Source organism: Crinia signifera, chromosome 4 (genome assembly GCF_055691185.1).
Source record: "Crinia signifera chromosome 4, ASM5569118v1, whole genome shotgun sequence".
Classification (NCBI taxonomy): Eukaryota; Metazoa; Chordata; class Amphibia; order Anura; family Myobatrachidae; genus Crinia; species Crinia signifera.
Window position 1 is genome coordinate 193,501,363 of NC_139220.1, and position 16,163 is coordinate 193,517,525.

Below are 16,163 nucleotides of genomic sequence, written 5' to 3' on the forward strand. Positions count from 1 at the left end.
AAAGAGACCTTTATTCTCCCCATGTGAAAAGTGTTGCAGGAGTCAGACAACAGTGTTTACTTGATGTAGCTCTGAGTCTATTTCTTACCGTAAGGGGCACATACACAGTGCGATATGAATTACTGATATGGACACTATAGTGTATATATATGTAGAAAACACTCAGCTTATAATGCCTATGCTCGCCACTGTGGTGCCGGTATCACAAGAAAAAAATAGACTTTGTACACTTTCATTGTCGTTAGGTCGACAAGCATTAGGTGTACCACTAATGGCCGTCACCTGAAAAGGTTGACATGCGGAAGGTCAACAGAGTCAAAAGGTCAACACAAGCAATAGATCAACATTGAAAAGGTCGGCATGAAAAAAGGTCGCCATGAGTTTTTCATGATATTTTTTCCAAAAACGTGTTCATAATTTACATCCCAGTGGGCATAGAGGGAGAATAACATAGTGGCACCATTCCACAAGCATGGCGAGCGAAGCAGTAAACTTACAGTGTCCATGTTGACCTATTTTGACATAGAAGCCCCCCCAAAAAGTGAAAAACACACATTTTTCAATGTTGACCATATTTAGGTGTCGATCATTAGTGGTCGACCTAATGAGTGCCAACCCTATGACCCATACCCAACAAAATCACACCATGTGTATAGTCAATATTGCTGGTTCTGAGCTCTGGGTAGTTCAAAAGGGAAATCACATAGTCAAAAGGGGCCATAGCTAAAATCGCACTGTGTGTTTGGCTATGGCCGTTTTGACTATGCGATTTACCTTGAACTCCTCTGAACCACCGAAAAGGACACATGGTGTGATTTTGGCTGTGGCCGGTCTTGACTATAATTAAAACATACTAGATTGTATTGTAAATATAAAGACATTTAAATCAGGTAATTGGGCAGTTCAATATTTCCAATTGAATAGCTTATAAGACCAACAACATACACTTTATAAAGTAAAGCCCCCCCCCCCCCCCCCCATAGACTGCAGTGACATCTTCCCTCGCACACAGTGCTCCCATGAGCCGCCCGACACATTCTCAGTCGGCAGGATAGAATGCGGTATACTATATATTTCCTTGTGATGCAATCTCAGGCAAGCCGGCCCGGCTCATAAGCAATCTGAAAGATTGCTTCTACAGCATGGGCGACTCGGAGGGTCCACCCCGCATTGCAACAGACCCACTGTCAGTCCCCTGCAATTTGGGTTCTTTTCCTGTGATTGATTTGCTGCAATCACAGGAAAAGAATCCACATTGCAGGTAAATTGCCCAGTGTATGGGGACCAAAAGCATATGTATATGTGCAATTCTGCTAGTGTTTAATTTGCAGCTCCATGTCCACTTACTATTAGAGAATCCAACAAGCGAATAACAGCAGTCATTAAGGGGATGGTCCAAAAATGACAATGACTTGAAGTTTCTACTTTTCCTAGCAAGAACATATCAATTTGCATCTGTGCTGAGACATTTTCCAAAAAACTGAGTGTTCACCAGTATTAGTGCAGGGAGGCCAGATCAGGCTCAAGGGCATTTTGGCAACTGTCCCTGAGCATCTCAGCAGCAGCCATAGAGTGTGGGGCACACAGGTCATGGTATGACCTCCTGTCTCCCATATTTATCCAGCACTGAAGTTTTCAGTCACTTATGACAAAATATCTCTCTGCATTTATTATAGTATACTGTAAGTTGTTATAGGTTTGTGAAGCCTTATGAAGAGCTAAAGTGGAAGGTGAATGCACCAACCAATCAACTCCTGTCATTTTTCAAACATAGCTTATTGGAAGGTGATAATGCACCAGTCACGTTATCTCTTCGACAGGCTTAATACATCTGCCCCATATAGTTATTTATTTTGCTATACTCTGCCATAACATATTCCAAATATCAGTATTGGTACAAGTGAGAATACTTCGGTAACAGTGGGGCAGATGTGTTAAGCCTGGAGAAGAGATAAACTGGAGATAAAATGAAAGGAGGTAAAGCACCAGCCAATTAACTGCGTTTGAAAATGAAAGTTCAGAGCTGATTGGCTGGTGCTTTATCTTCTTTTACTTCATCTCCATTTTATCTCTTCTCCAGACTTAATACATCTGCCCCAGTATTCTGTATGGAATGTGAAATCACAATTAACTTATCCCATTCACTCAGCCGATATGTAGATCTCAAGGTGCCCATACACGTACCGATTTCCCGGTACTTTTTGTGCTAAATCGCATTGCATGCGTTGTGCATGTGGTGTGCGTGATGCGATGCAATCAAAAGACAGTACAAAATATGTGCAGCACATACTTTTTGTACTGTGCGATGAGATGCTGCGGGAGTGCACATCTCATCACATAGCATTGCACCGGGAAAATCGGTGCGTGTATGGGCACCTTCACACTCAAATAACTTTAGGTACTAATAGATCAGCTCACCTGGTGAATGGAGAGGTTCTGGCATGTGATAACTGGAGTCACTGGCCTATTTAGTCCTAATGGGGCCTATACACATACCGATACCCAGGCATTTTATAAGTGATCTCTCAGGATGCTTTGCATTAGTTTTGCTATGTGGCCATGCTGAAACTTATGTAAGGCATGCTGGGATGTGTAGTTCATCAACATCTGGAGGGCCGGTGTTGCCCAGCCCTGGCTTAGACAATGGACCTACATCGCTCCGTGTGTGGGGGCATAGCAGTATGGATGCACAGCCCCGCTTGTCGCTATTGCTTCGGCGATTAATATCCAGCATGCTAGATAAATCTAGTTAATTGCCGGTGTCAGGGCCAGTGTTCTGAGCGGAGAACACTGGCCCTGACAGATCGCCAGAAGCACATCACTGTGCAGCGCTGTGTGCTGAGCAATCTAGCATCACTCAGAACTCTACATACGTAGGCCCTATTATTAGTAGGAAGGTGGGCAGCCCTCCCTGTGACTCCACAGTTACGTTTATAGAATTGCATCATGCAGTAACTAGAACAGACATGTAGATCATTAGACAATGCTTAATGCAAAGTAAAAGTCAACAGCAGTATTATTAATTACTGTGAGCTCGCTCTTTGGTTTCCCTTGTTCTTGGCAACTAGAAGACTGGGGGCTAAGAAGCGTAGGTAACAAAAGTAGAGGTGCCGTATCTGAGGGACTGACTTTTTTTCTATTAGCCAAAGAAAAGAAGAAATTGAGGGACTTCTCGCATGGTACATACAGTATGTCAAATAGCTATAATCATTTCTTGATCTTAAGGACTTCTCGTCCTCATGGTAGTGATTATTGCTGCACTCTAGCCACCATAGTTTACTATTTTAAGAAGCACAAGTACATTTTTGTAACACATTTTGGTTCCTTTAGAGGTCTACAACATAGTCACTGTTCTCATTCTGGGACAACTAAAGTTTGTCTTTTATGCCTCTGCATACTAGTATTCATTTGTACTTTATAAATCTCTGGGAGCACCACCAACCCAGTGCCATCGGACACTTTCCCTTTCTGACAGGCCTTTATGTTGGTTCTACCTTATCTTTTTCTTTACAATGCTTCACTAGTGCGAGCATCTATATTACTAGAACTGAAGTCACCCCAAGCACTGGCAAGAGCATACTGTACTTGCATTTAAGGCCAATGCCTTTATGTGTCTTCACCTCAAGCAGAGTGTATGTGATATAGGTAAATTAGAATGAAAGCTGCATTGGGCCAGCAGGGACTAATCAGAATGATCAAATATTCTCTGCAGAGTACTGCGCTGCTTTATAAATAATTAACCCAACAGAAGGCACATGAATACATAAATAAAGGAACGCGAACAATGAATGTTAAAAACCTAAAAACTTTTTCATCTGGTCCAGATGTTCTTATAGTGTAACCTACTGCTTTAAAAGCATTTTAAAGGTTTTTTGTTTTTACAAGTACACTACAGTACATCTTACGATAAAAGGGATCCATCCTAATAACCGCAATGCCAAAGAGAATACAATGGAATCACTACAGTGCACATTCTGTGCATGCACTCTAGAAATCTAGGAAATATTAATATACTGCTGTAGTTAATCTACGTAACACACATTAATAGAGATAACAGCGATTTTTCCATCATTTGCTCATAGTACAGTGGCTGCCTGAATATGGCTTATGACTATAGCTGTGCAGGGGACAGCTGTAATGATTTGTTATGCCTCCTACATCTCTTCCTCTTTAGTTCTCTCACATCAAAGTCAAGTCTGCTAATAATAAATGTACTTCTAGGGCTGAAATTTCTGTTCTGTTAATGAAATGAGAGGTAACCTTTATATGACTTGAAGGACACCAAGTGCCAAACAGTCCTTGGGGCTTTAAAAACTAATTATACAAGGAGAATCCGGCCATTATTCGTTTCTTTGCCCTGCTGAGCGGAATGTGCTTAATATGCTGGAACCGTGGCAGCCTACCTTGACTGGGTGAAGGCTGTTGACTCGTGCATCCCACAACTTGAAACTCCAAGCACAAAACCTTTGAATGTTAGCGTAATCAGCAAAGTGCAGAGCACTGCAGATCAATGCACAGGATATGGCTTCAATACATGTATCTGTGCTTGTGCTAAGGGATCTGCTGCAAGGAATATACACTGGCACCGGCCTGTTTATTTATTGTACATGTTTTGTATGGTTTACAACTATAGCTATAAAAAAAAAGTCTATGTTATTGTCTTTATGCAAGAGAGAGAAATGCACATGTCATTTTTATTAAGAATGTTCTAATGCAGCTTCCCAAATGACCGCCATTAAAGTCCTGGTTTTAAGGATATCCATAAAACCTGGAATGTGTCAGACTGTCATTCTTCCAAATAAAACTGGTTTCCTAGCAGGGCACCCATCGCATCGCATACCATAAGGCATACAATGATATGCGATGCGACGCTATGGCCCCCGATGTCATACAATGTTAAAATTGTATACCATTGTATATGGCATACAATGCCATACAATGCGATGGTATACGATTTTAAATTGTATAAGCACCCTAATGGGTGCTTTCAATGTTAAATGGCCCCCCTATAAGATTATTAATTGGATAAGCACCATAATGGTTGCTTACAATGTTAAAAGCACCCCCACGACACCCCCACTATCAACTTCAACCCGAAGCGTGGTGAGCGCAGTGAGTGGATACCCCCACTATCCACGTCGGCTGCGCTAGCCATGCTATGGGTTGGTGTTGATAGTGGGGGTGGCGTGGGGGTGTATTTCACATTATAATCACCCATTAGGGTGCTTATACAATTTTAAATCGTATAGGGGCTTATACAATTTTTAATCGCATCGCATGCCATATGCCCGCATGCGATGCAATGTGATGAGATGCCATACAATGTAATATCGTGGGCGCCGTGCTAGGAAACAAGTACCATAAAATCATATTATACCCTATTGCAATAAACATTAACCCTTGCATGTTCGGTAAAACTCCTGTGGTCTTGTTGGAAATGTCACATCATGCATCTCATCAGTGAGGTAGCTTTCTGATGCATGGCTATAGTCTTCTCTACAGGAAAGATTTCCCCATTCGATAGTTATTTATGTGTGAGATAGGTACCATCAGGCTCAGCGAAGAACAGTTATGCTGCTTTCACACCGCAAAACCTGCTTAGACCAGTTATTTAAAACTATTTTTAAAACGGGTCAGAGAAAGTTTAACCCTTTTCACATCACATTTAAATACCTGGTCTAAAGCAGGTTTGTGGTGTGAAAGCAGCATAGGGATACTACTCCGCTCATACCCCCTCATCCCCCAGTACCTGAGGCAGGTTACACTGAGCATTATTTAGACCCCTCTGAGCCAGCGCCGTGCATATTTAATGAGTCGGCTGCTCATTACATATGCGCATATGAAATGAGCTCATTATATATGCACTGCGCTGGGGACCAATAGTGCTCACTGCTGCCTGGGTACTGTTTCAGACCCATACAGACCACACAAAAAAAACATGTCTGAAACGGGTAGGACCCTGCTTTTTGACCGTTTTAAAATACCAGTTATTTTAAAACGGTAAATTCACTCTGGACCTTTCAGACTGCACATATTACTGTTTTTTGAAACAGTAAAAAAAACAGCAATATACCGGTTAATATGTACGGTGTGAAAGGGGCATTAGTGAGAAAATCCCATACATCACAGGATTTGTTTTTGGCAAATGTCTTTTTAACCCCTTCCCGACATATGACGTACATTTACGTCATATGTCGGTTGGGGGTGAATCAAGCCAGCTCACGGAGTGAGCTGGCTTGATAGAGAGCAGGTAATGGCTGTATATTACAGCCATGTCCCTGCTCTCACGGCCGCGAGCGGCGAGTTCGCCGATCGCGGCCGTTTAACCCTTTAAGCACCGCGGGCAAAGCGCCCGCAGTGCTTAAATAGCTGATCGGAGGGGGGGGCGCCCCCCTCCGGCGCCGATCGGGGCCCCCCGCAGCGCGATCGGAGGGTGCCGATCGGTTGCCATGGTAGCCAGGGGTCTAATGTAGACCCCTGTGCTGTCCGTGTATTCATACCTATTACATCCTGCCTCAGGCAGGATGTAATAGGAAGTGCAAAAAATCACTACGTTCAGCCATAGAGCTCTATGGCTGAACCTAGTACAGGCGATCGCGCCCCCTAGTGGTCAAGTACACTAGGGGGCCTTGTAGTAAAAGTAAAAAAAAAAAAAAAATAAAGTTTAAAAAAAAAAAAAAAAAAAATATTAAAAGTTCAAATCACCCCCCTTTCCCCATTTCCCAAATAAAAATAAATAAATAATAAAAAAAATAAACATATTTGGTATCGCCGCGTTCCTAAAAGTCCGATCTATTAAAATATAACATTAGTTATCCCGCACGGTTAAAGGCGTAAACGGAAAATAATCCCCAACGCCAAAACTACGCTTTTTGGTCGCATCGCCTACCCAAAAAAAAATAGCTAAAAGAGATCAGAAAGTCGCCCATATCCCATAATGGTATTAATTAAAAAGTACACTTCAGCCCGCAAAAAATGAGCCCTCACCCAGGTCCGTAGGTGGAAAAATAAAAAAGTTATAAGCCGCAGAACATGGCGACGCGACGCAAATTCGAAAAACCGTAACATTTTCTATTTTTTTTTTTAGTGGTAAAATGTAACGAAAACTATATAAGTTTGGTATTACCGGAATCGTAACGACCCATAGAATAAAGATAACCCATCATTTTAAACGAACTATGAACTCCAAAAAAACCGTAACCAGCGCAAAATTGTGGAATTGCGTTTTTTTTTTTTTTTACCCCACATTGAATTATTTCCTGATTCCCCAGAATATTATACAGTATAGTAAATGGTACCATTAGAAAGTACAACTTGTCCCGCAAAAAAAAAGCCCTCATGTGTCTATATAGCCGGAAAATTAAAAAAGTTACGCTTATTTGAACACAAGGAGGAAAAAAAAAAAAAAAATTACCTTAAAAGGCAATGTCGGGAAGGGGTTAAGTGTAAAATAATATGGGATGCTGAATAGAACTCTGGGTGAAATGTTATGCTTATGCAATTCTTGTTCCACCTTCCCTTACCAAGCACAGCAGAGCAGAAGCTGCTGCAGCAGCCAGCGCAGGTCTATAACTATCCACCTACCCTACCCAACCACAGCAGGGCAGAAGATGCTGCAACAGAGAGAGCATGTCTCCAACTATCCAACCTCCCTTCCCAACCAGAAGCTGCTGTAGCAGGTACAGAAGATCAAAAAACCCTCAATGAATAAGCAAACAACGAGAGAAAAAACAACTGACTGGGGATCCATCTCACAATGATATCTACAGCGTTCGATACATAGACCACTCTGCCGATGAGTCTCGTTGCTTTCAGTTTGTCAAAACTTTTATAGGCCTATAAGTGTCCACTTAAGGGACTCTGTCTATTGTGCTGTATTCAGAAAGTCAGAAGCTTTCCAAAGACATATCACAATGCATGAAAACAACAGAAATAGCATTAACCCTTATGACAGCACCCTTAAGGCCTTATCTGATTTAACCCATCTTCTAACTTTTATCATCCATTAAGATAAGGTAGTGTGCAAAGTTTGAAGATAATTAGTTTTCGTGGAACATCCATCCATACAAACATTGTTCACTTATTATAATAATGTAGATAACATTCCATATTCTAAATTACAAATATTAGAAGCTACTGTACATGAGAATTAATGACCTGTATAAAAGCATCTGAGGGATCACAAATCTATTATGGCTACGTATGCACTTTTACAGTAAACAGGAAATGACCCCATATAAATAGTGATGCACTGTTATGGTTTCAGTATTCAAGAAGAATATTGTTATTAAATGTACTGTATCATAAGGATACCATCTGCTCTACAGTAGTGTGCCAAGATCACTGAAATAGTGGTAGCAAGCCCTAGGTTCTTAACTATCGGTTTTAAATACCCCGGAATATTGTATTGGCTCTGCTGGGAGCTTGTGGCATTTACTAAAAACCAGAAAGTGTTTCTGGGGTTCAGTGGAATAAGGTAGGGTTCTCCATACATTTAGGTTCAGTCCAGGTGTTTGGGCTATAATGGTGCGATTGTGAGTTTTGTGCTAGGTGTGAGCCATACAATTTGTGCTACACAATTTGGACTGTACACTGGGTGCGATTTGAACTACACCCAATTGTTTACTAAACTACAATAGTCAATCACAGGGTACAGATGGAGCGCAGCTCATACTTGCGATCCCGCCAGCCATCAGAAGTGCGCTCGCGCACCCCGTTCCGATGGAGCTCCCGTCGGTCCCTACCGCCTCGTCGCCGCTAAAGTTCAAATTGCACCGTGTGTTGGCTATATTAGCAAAAAATAAGGCTAATAACAGCTTTCAGCTGTATGACTGTATTAAAAAGACTGACCACTGATCATTAGTTTATACCCCTTTCACATCGCAAATGCTGCGTTGCATCCAGGATTTGACACCCACATCATGTCATCTGGCGGGGTAGGGCAGCGCGCATCAGGTGGGGGAGGAGGCAGCACTGAGGTGATGCTGCTGCCTCCTCCACAGAAGTGAACGGGACCCGGGTTATACTTTCACACTGCCCAGCAACCCAGGAATAACTTTTCCTTTGCTTTTATAATACTATACAAACTTAAAAGGTCACATTACTTGGCATTCATTCAATCCTGCATCACACTCCACCTGACAGGGGCACAGGATACACCCTCCACTCCCTTCTGTCTGCTAAACGAGGACCATTTGCACTCCCATGTATTCCTATAACTATATGTCTAAGCCATAAAAAATGCCATTTTGTAAACAAGGCTTACTGATTATAATAAGGATGCCTGCTACAAATAAAACAGGCCGTTCAGGTTACCAAAGGAAGAACATTTAAATGATGGTGATATAATTTGTTAGCCACAGTGATGTTTAAAAGAGGTCAGCTCTTCTATAGCCACGGAGCAGCCATGATCCCTGATTGCAGACTTCTGTAGAAGCCTGATTATGGAGTGTTATACTGCACAATGATTACCACAAGATTAAAGAACAGGATTTGTACACCACCTGTTTACATTACATTCTGTAACTACCTACAGGTTTGGAATAATACAAATACTGTTTTGTCCTAGATTTCAGAAAAAAAGACCCTTAGGATAATCCCTCAATATGTTTGCTGTTATTATTCATCGAAACATGAACATTAGCAATCAGTATCTGATTATATAACACTTCCTAAACAATATTAATCAGAAGAGATTAATACACTTCAATTTCAATGTCTTGCTTGGGTCAATGGAATGAGACAGACAAAACAAATATGCTGTGTTGTGTGTGTGTAATTATATATATATATATATATATATATATATATATATATATATATATATATATATATATATATATATATATATGACAAGGATGCCCGGCACTCTACTTTAGTAGGCCAACTTGTGTGGTGCTCTGATTCCAGTATAGGATATGCAGACGAAAGTTCAATCACAGGCACTCACAGCTCACAACGAAATAATAAGGAATAAATAATCCCACACGGGTATGCTTTAAGCCAACCCGAAACGTTGGCTTAAAGCATACCCGTGTGGGATTATTTATTCCTTATTATTTCGTTGTGAGCTGTGAGTGCCTGTGATTGAACTTTCGTATATATATATATATATATATATATATATATATATATATATATATATATATATATATATATATATATATATATATATAGATACTGATGTCAAATCAACATTCGGACACATTCTGTCATTGTTCACAGGTTTACGGTCATTTTCTCCTTAAACTTAAACTAGTTACCAGTCCGTCAAAATGAGTTTTCGAATAGAGTCTGATTTTAGCAGTCAGCTACAAAGATCATTTCTCAGTATGGCTTTACATGGATTTTGGTCTTGGACAGATTGCCAGAGCTAGGGGTCTGCAATACTCCTGTCCTTAAATGTAATTTCATTTACAGTATTTAAAGGGGGAGACCACATATACTGCACATCTAGGCTGAGGCATAAAGTGTATAATCTTGCCTGAGGCTTCCAGGTATAATGTCAAAGCTATACAGTACAGTCCAGGTACAGTATAATTGTACAGTCCAAATATTATGACACAGCTGTACAGTACAGTACAGGTATAATAGCACAGCTGTACAATACAGTCCAGGTATAATGGCACAGCTATACAGTCCAGGTATAATGGCACAGCTATACAGTACAGCCCAGGTACAGTATAATTGTACAGTCCAGGTATTATGTCACAGCTGTACAGTACAGTCCAGGTACAATGGCACAGCTATACAATACAGGTATAATGGCACAGCTATACAGTACAGTCCAGGTACAGTATAATTGTACAGTCCAGGTATAGTATAATTGTACAGTCCAGGTATTATGTCACAGCTGTACAGTACAGTACAGGTATAATGGCACAGCTGTACAATACGTCCAGGTATAATGGCACAGCTGTACAATACGTCCAGGTATAATGTTACAACTATACAGCACAGTCCAGGTATAATGGCACAGCTATACAATCCGGGTATAATGGCACAGCTATTCAGTAAGTTCCAGGTACAGTATAATTGTACAGTCCAGGTATTATGTCACAGCTGTACAGTACAATCCAGGTATAATGGCACAGCTGTACAATACGTCCAGGTATAATGTTACAACTATACAGCACAGTCCAGGTATAAAGGTAAAGCTATACAATCCGGGTATAATGGCACAGCTATTCAGTAAGTTCCAGGTACAGTATAATTGTACAGTCCAGGTATTATGTCACAGCTGTACAGTACAGTCCAGGTATAATGGCACAGATATACGGTATGGTCCAGGTATAATGGCACAGCTATACGGTATGGTCCAGGTATAATGGCACAGCTTACAGTACAGGAATAATGGCACAGCTGTACAGTACATGTATAATGGCACAGCTATACAGTACAGGCATAATGGCACAGCTGTACAGTACAGGCATAATGGCACAGCTGTACAGTACAGGTATAATGGCACAGCTATATATTACGGTACAGGTATAGTGGCACAGCTGTACAGTACAGGTATAATGGCACAGCTGTACAGTACAGGTATAATGGCACAGCTGTACAGTACAGGTATAATGGCACAGCTGTACAGTACAGGTATAATGGCACAGCTGTACAGTACAGGTATAATGGCACAGCTGTACAGTACAGGTATAATGGCACAGCTATTCAGTACAGGTATAATGACAATGGACATTCCTGCTGGTTTGTGGTCTAGTGTCTAAAGTGAGGCTGAGTACCAGAGGAACATGTACCGAGAACTGACTGGAGGAGCTCATTTCATGGTTCCCTGAGCCCTTCTGCTCAGTTGTATGTGATTGAAGATATAGCTGGCAGAGTAGGCAGCTTTATCATTTCCTCAGGACCTCTGCTCACTCTGGCATCTCCAAGACAAGTATTCAATTGGAGGTATCCAGCAGGCATGTTTGAGGTGCTTTTATGCAAGCAAAACTTTATTTGATATAGCATCAGTTTATGTTTATTAATAGCAATATTTAATTGGTATATAGCAAAATATATACAAACAAACATGTATATAGTGCTTGGTTAAAGTGATTAGTTAACAAAGGAGATTATACATTTAAATCCAAAATATATCGCTGTACATAATAACAGTTTCATTACAAGAACTATGATCCCAGTATGCTACAGAAACACTTCAACACTAAGGGGGGTATTCAATGTCAGGGGCACGGCTGTCGAGCTAGCGCGACAGCCGTGCCCCTGTCCCGTTCTCGGTTAGCTCGCCTGGAGCTCGGCAGTCGGGATTCAATGTCCCGGCCGCCGAGCGGCGAGAAGGGGGCGTGGCCGCGAGTTGCGGCCAGAAAGTGACGAGCTGCAGCCGGCAGCTCGTCACTTCCCGGCTGTTCTCGGCAGAACGAGCCCGACAGCTAGAGATGTCGGGCTCGTTCTGCAGTGAAACCCTGTTCAATGCTGTCGGGGAAGACAGCATTGAATAGGGCCCGTTGAGCATCTCCCCCACGGGAGATGCTCGACGGAGATTGCATACCCCCCTAAGACACAAAAGATTCAGTGTTTTCTCTTTTATTATAGACCTAATTATATCATTATTACATGCCTCATTGTGTTTGTTACGTATACCATTATAATATAAGTAAGTTGTTATGGTTGTATGGAATTGTATCTTGTTCCACAACTTTGTAGGTTAGCACCGAGTTGCTGCTACACAATATTCTTCACATTAATCTTTGCCTGCTAATTGGTGAAGGATTTATATATGTATTAAGACCAGAATGTGAGCATAATGTCACACCAAGTAACTGCTGAATGTTCAGATATAAGGCTTTCATTCTGGTCTTCGTACCATATGCCCCATGTTGTCAGCAGAGTTTACATTTTGGAGTCCATTGTGAGACAATCAGTGGTGCGGGGTGGTAAATCACCTGTCAGGATCATAGCATGGCCATTGGTTCACGGAAGTGCCGGATTCAGGGAACGCCTCTATGCAACAAGCATGCAACCCCAAGGCAACAAGCAATAAACCCCTGGCAACGAGCATGGAGGTTGGTAAGTCTTTCTAGGGGCATTAGGTGTGTAAGCAGCACTAGTGGGGGCAGTATGTTTAAGTGGCACTACAGGGAGCATTGTATGTATGTAAACAGCACTACAGGCTGCATTATGCATCAGAGTACACAGTTGCTGAGCATGTTGTGATGTCTTCAGCTGGCGGCTCTGTTCAATTTAGGGTGGCTGCAAACCTGCGATGCCTTGCAGATCCATCATTAAAATTAATATGAATTGGAATTACGCCCGCAGTTGAATCAGGCTGAATGCATGATAAGCAAATACCAATGACCAGCAATAAACACCTCTTATTCCAAGAACACCTGCTCACTTAGAATGCACATTTGCAGTAATTCTGCCATTACTAAAGCTGTATGTTTCCACATTACATTTATGGCAGGCTTGTCTGGCACTGCAAAATATGTGACTATTAAACTCATTGGGAAAACTAGAATCCCCTGTTAAAATATGTAAGCATTACTTCGATATTTTCTACCATCAGGAACCTATATATATGTATAGATTATGGATATCAGCACCATCACCTGTGTTTAGTGTGTTTGCAGTTATTTGCTAATTCAACCCAAGAGGAAGCTGTTGCATAGAGTTTGGTTAATTGGTAAATACTGTACTGATTACCTAAAAGCACAATGTTAATGTCATAAAAATGAATAATTATTAGCCCCAATATATTGCTTTTCGCCATACATTACATTCATGAAATAAGAACGGTTTTAGTTGAGGGTGGCATTTTAGCACTCAAATTTGGACGCACCAGCAAAATCAGTGAACAAGAAAATGATTTACCGTATAAAATCTTCTTCGTCTTCTCTTTTGGGTCTTAATTGTTTAGGCTGAGTCATATTTAACCAATTAGGGAGCGACTTTAAAAGCCTGGTGATGTCATCATCTTTGGCCCAGGAAGCACTGATCACCAATTTTTCATCCGACTGAACTATACTCCTAGGAGGGAAAACAACTATTATATTTTGGAGCAACAACACGGGTGTTGGAAAACAATGACATATGTTTCTAAAGGAAAATGAATGCTTCCATTACACTAGCTTTTATGTAGCAAAGTCCATATTTCACTGAAGCTGCATATTTAACCAGACAGTTGGCTTTCTGTCTTCATTTAGTAAAAGAAAAAAAAAAAAAAAGAAAAGCTCATCTCTGTTGCACGTATAGTCAAAACTTTTTTGACCGCTGAGCTCATAACTTTTCTTCCTTGAAAGAGGACGGCATGAGGAGTCTAATAGTGGTCATCTTCTGGACACATTTTTAAACATGCACAATTCATTGTGAATGTACTATGATTGGACGTGCACTAACTTGGGGCAGACCATGTCAGTGTATCACAGCGTCAGCATGCAAATACCGCTTTTTTACTGTAATGCAGCTGTGGAGGCCACCCCTTAGGCTAAAGAGAGGTACTAAAAAATCACGAAGGTGGGAGTTTAGTCCACAAAGCGATATGTTACTACACTTGGTGGTAAAATAGCTGTACTTCATTTTCCAGCTTCAAATAAAACCTATTTTCATTCACACAAACTTATGCAAAGATATCGAACATACTTCAAAAAACTAATATATAGTTTTACATTTCTATTTTTAAAATAAATTTACATTTTGTGATTATAAGACTTATCAGGTAAATAACACATTGCGACTGATGCAGAGTACTGTGCTTTATGGACCTTTGCAGATTTGTCTCCTCCTACCTCCAGATAGATGGCATATGGTTTGGTCATAACCATGCTAACATAAACAAGACCAGTAAGAGCATGCTCATTCATTTGCAAACACTTGCAGATCTAAGGAGAATTTATGTCGGAGAATGCTGTGGGTGATGGGTGAATGATTATTGGCATCATACCTAGTGAATTACCTGTGCTGTGTTAATGGACACAAGGGGCGAAATTTAATAGAATGCGATTTTTAGTAAGATTTTGAAAACGCACCTTATCGCATTTTTCAAAATCACATTTTTTTGTGAAGAATTTGACTTTAATGAGATGCGAATATGCGGCAAAAAAAAAGTGATATAGTGTGATTTTTAGTCATGAAAATGTGCAAATTTTGTGATTTTGGAGACATGGTGCGATTTTGGAGACATGGTAATGTATGTTTTTCTGGTGGGTATAGAGGGGTCGGGGATGTAGTGGTGAGTATAGAGGGGTCGGGGATGTAGTGGTGAGTATAGAGGGGTCGGGGATGTAGTGGTGAGTATAGAGGGGTCAGGGATGTAGTGGTGAGTATAGAGGGGTCGGGATGTAGTGGTGGGTATAGAGGGGTCAGGGATGTAGTGGTGGGTATAGAGGGGTCACTAATGTAGTGGTGGGTATAGAGGGGTCTGTCACAGGAACAAAGTAGTGTAGATGCAACTGCAGAAAAGATGCAAGAAAAGACGCAATTGTGTGCAACTCAAAAAAAAAGGCCCAATGAGGAGTAATTCCACCCCCCTCAACCGACCCCACCCGCTCAAAAGACTCCGCCCCATTAGGGCTGCTATCATACTTTTCCCAGGCTGCTTCTCAATCCCAATCCCCCCCTGAGGATGAGTCAAGTTCATTCAAAGCTGCAGTGTTTTACTGATAGGACAATCTGAACATACATGTTACAGGGCAAGAGTCAAGACCTATATTTTGGGTCATGTGCTATGATCTGTCAAATTCAAATAGAATATCAATTATTTCTCATCTAGTTTACAGCATTCCTTTATGCAAATTCACCAATCTGCATAAAGCATTTCAGTTACCTAGGAGATAAAGCTGGGATTGTGACATGCAAACCTCATACCCTTTATAAGAGGAGATGTGGCACTGTGATAATTATGGAAGCCATTTTCTTGTTTTTATGCATATATTGTACCAGTTGTACTCTGGCAGATTTTAGAAAGAAAATGTATTCAAACTTAGTTCAACTTGCTATTTTTCGCATATGAATACAAATAACAGTTTATCAGAGAATGCAATTTTGACAAAAATACATTCAAACTCAATGTTTAAATCTCAAACTTTAGGTAAATCTCTCATTTAGGGCAGGATGTACTGACCAATCAGGGTATTTCTCTGATTTCTAGTTTTTTTTTCCCAAAAATTGTAACACCCACTTAATTTGGATTAGGTGAATTCAGGGAG

At 40.9% G+C, this 16,163-nt stretch overlaps 1 protein-coding gene across 1 annotated transcript in view; it reads right to left on the reverse strand.

The window, feature by feature from the left end:
• The window catches only part of EXOC4 (exocyst complex component 4), a 399,783-nt gene that overhangs the window by 88,444 nt on the left and 295,176 nt on the right, over positions 1–16,163 (reverse strand). The window contains exon 13 of the mRNA XM_083183327.1: positions 13,831–13,986. Within this exon, the coding sequence (XP_083039453.1) occupies positions 13,831–13,986 (156 nt within the window). The remainder of the gene's footprint in view (positions 1–13,830; positions 13,987–16,163) is intronic.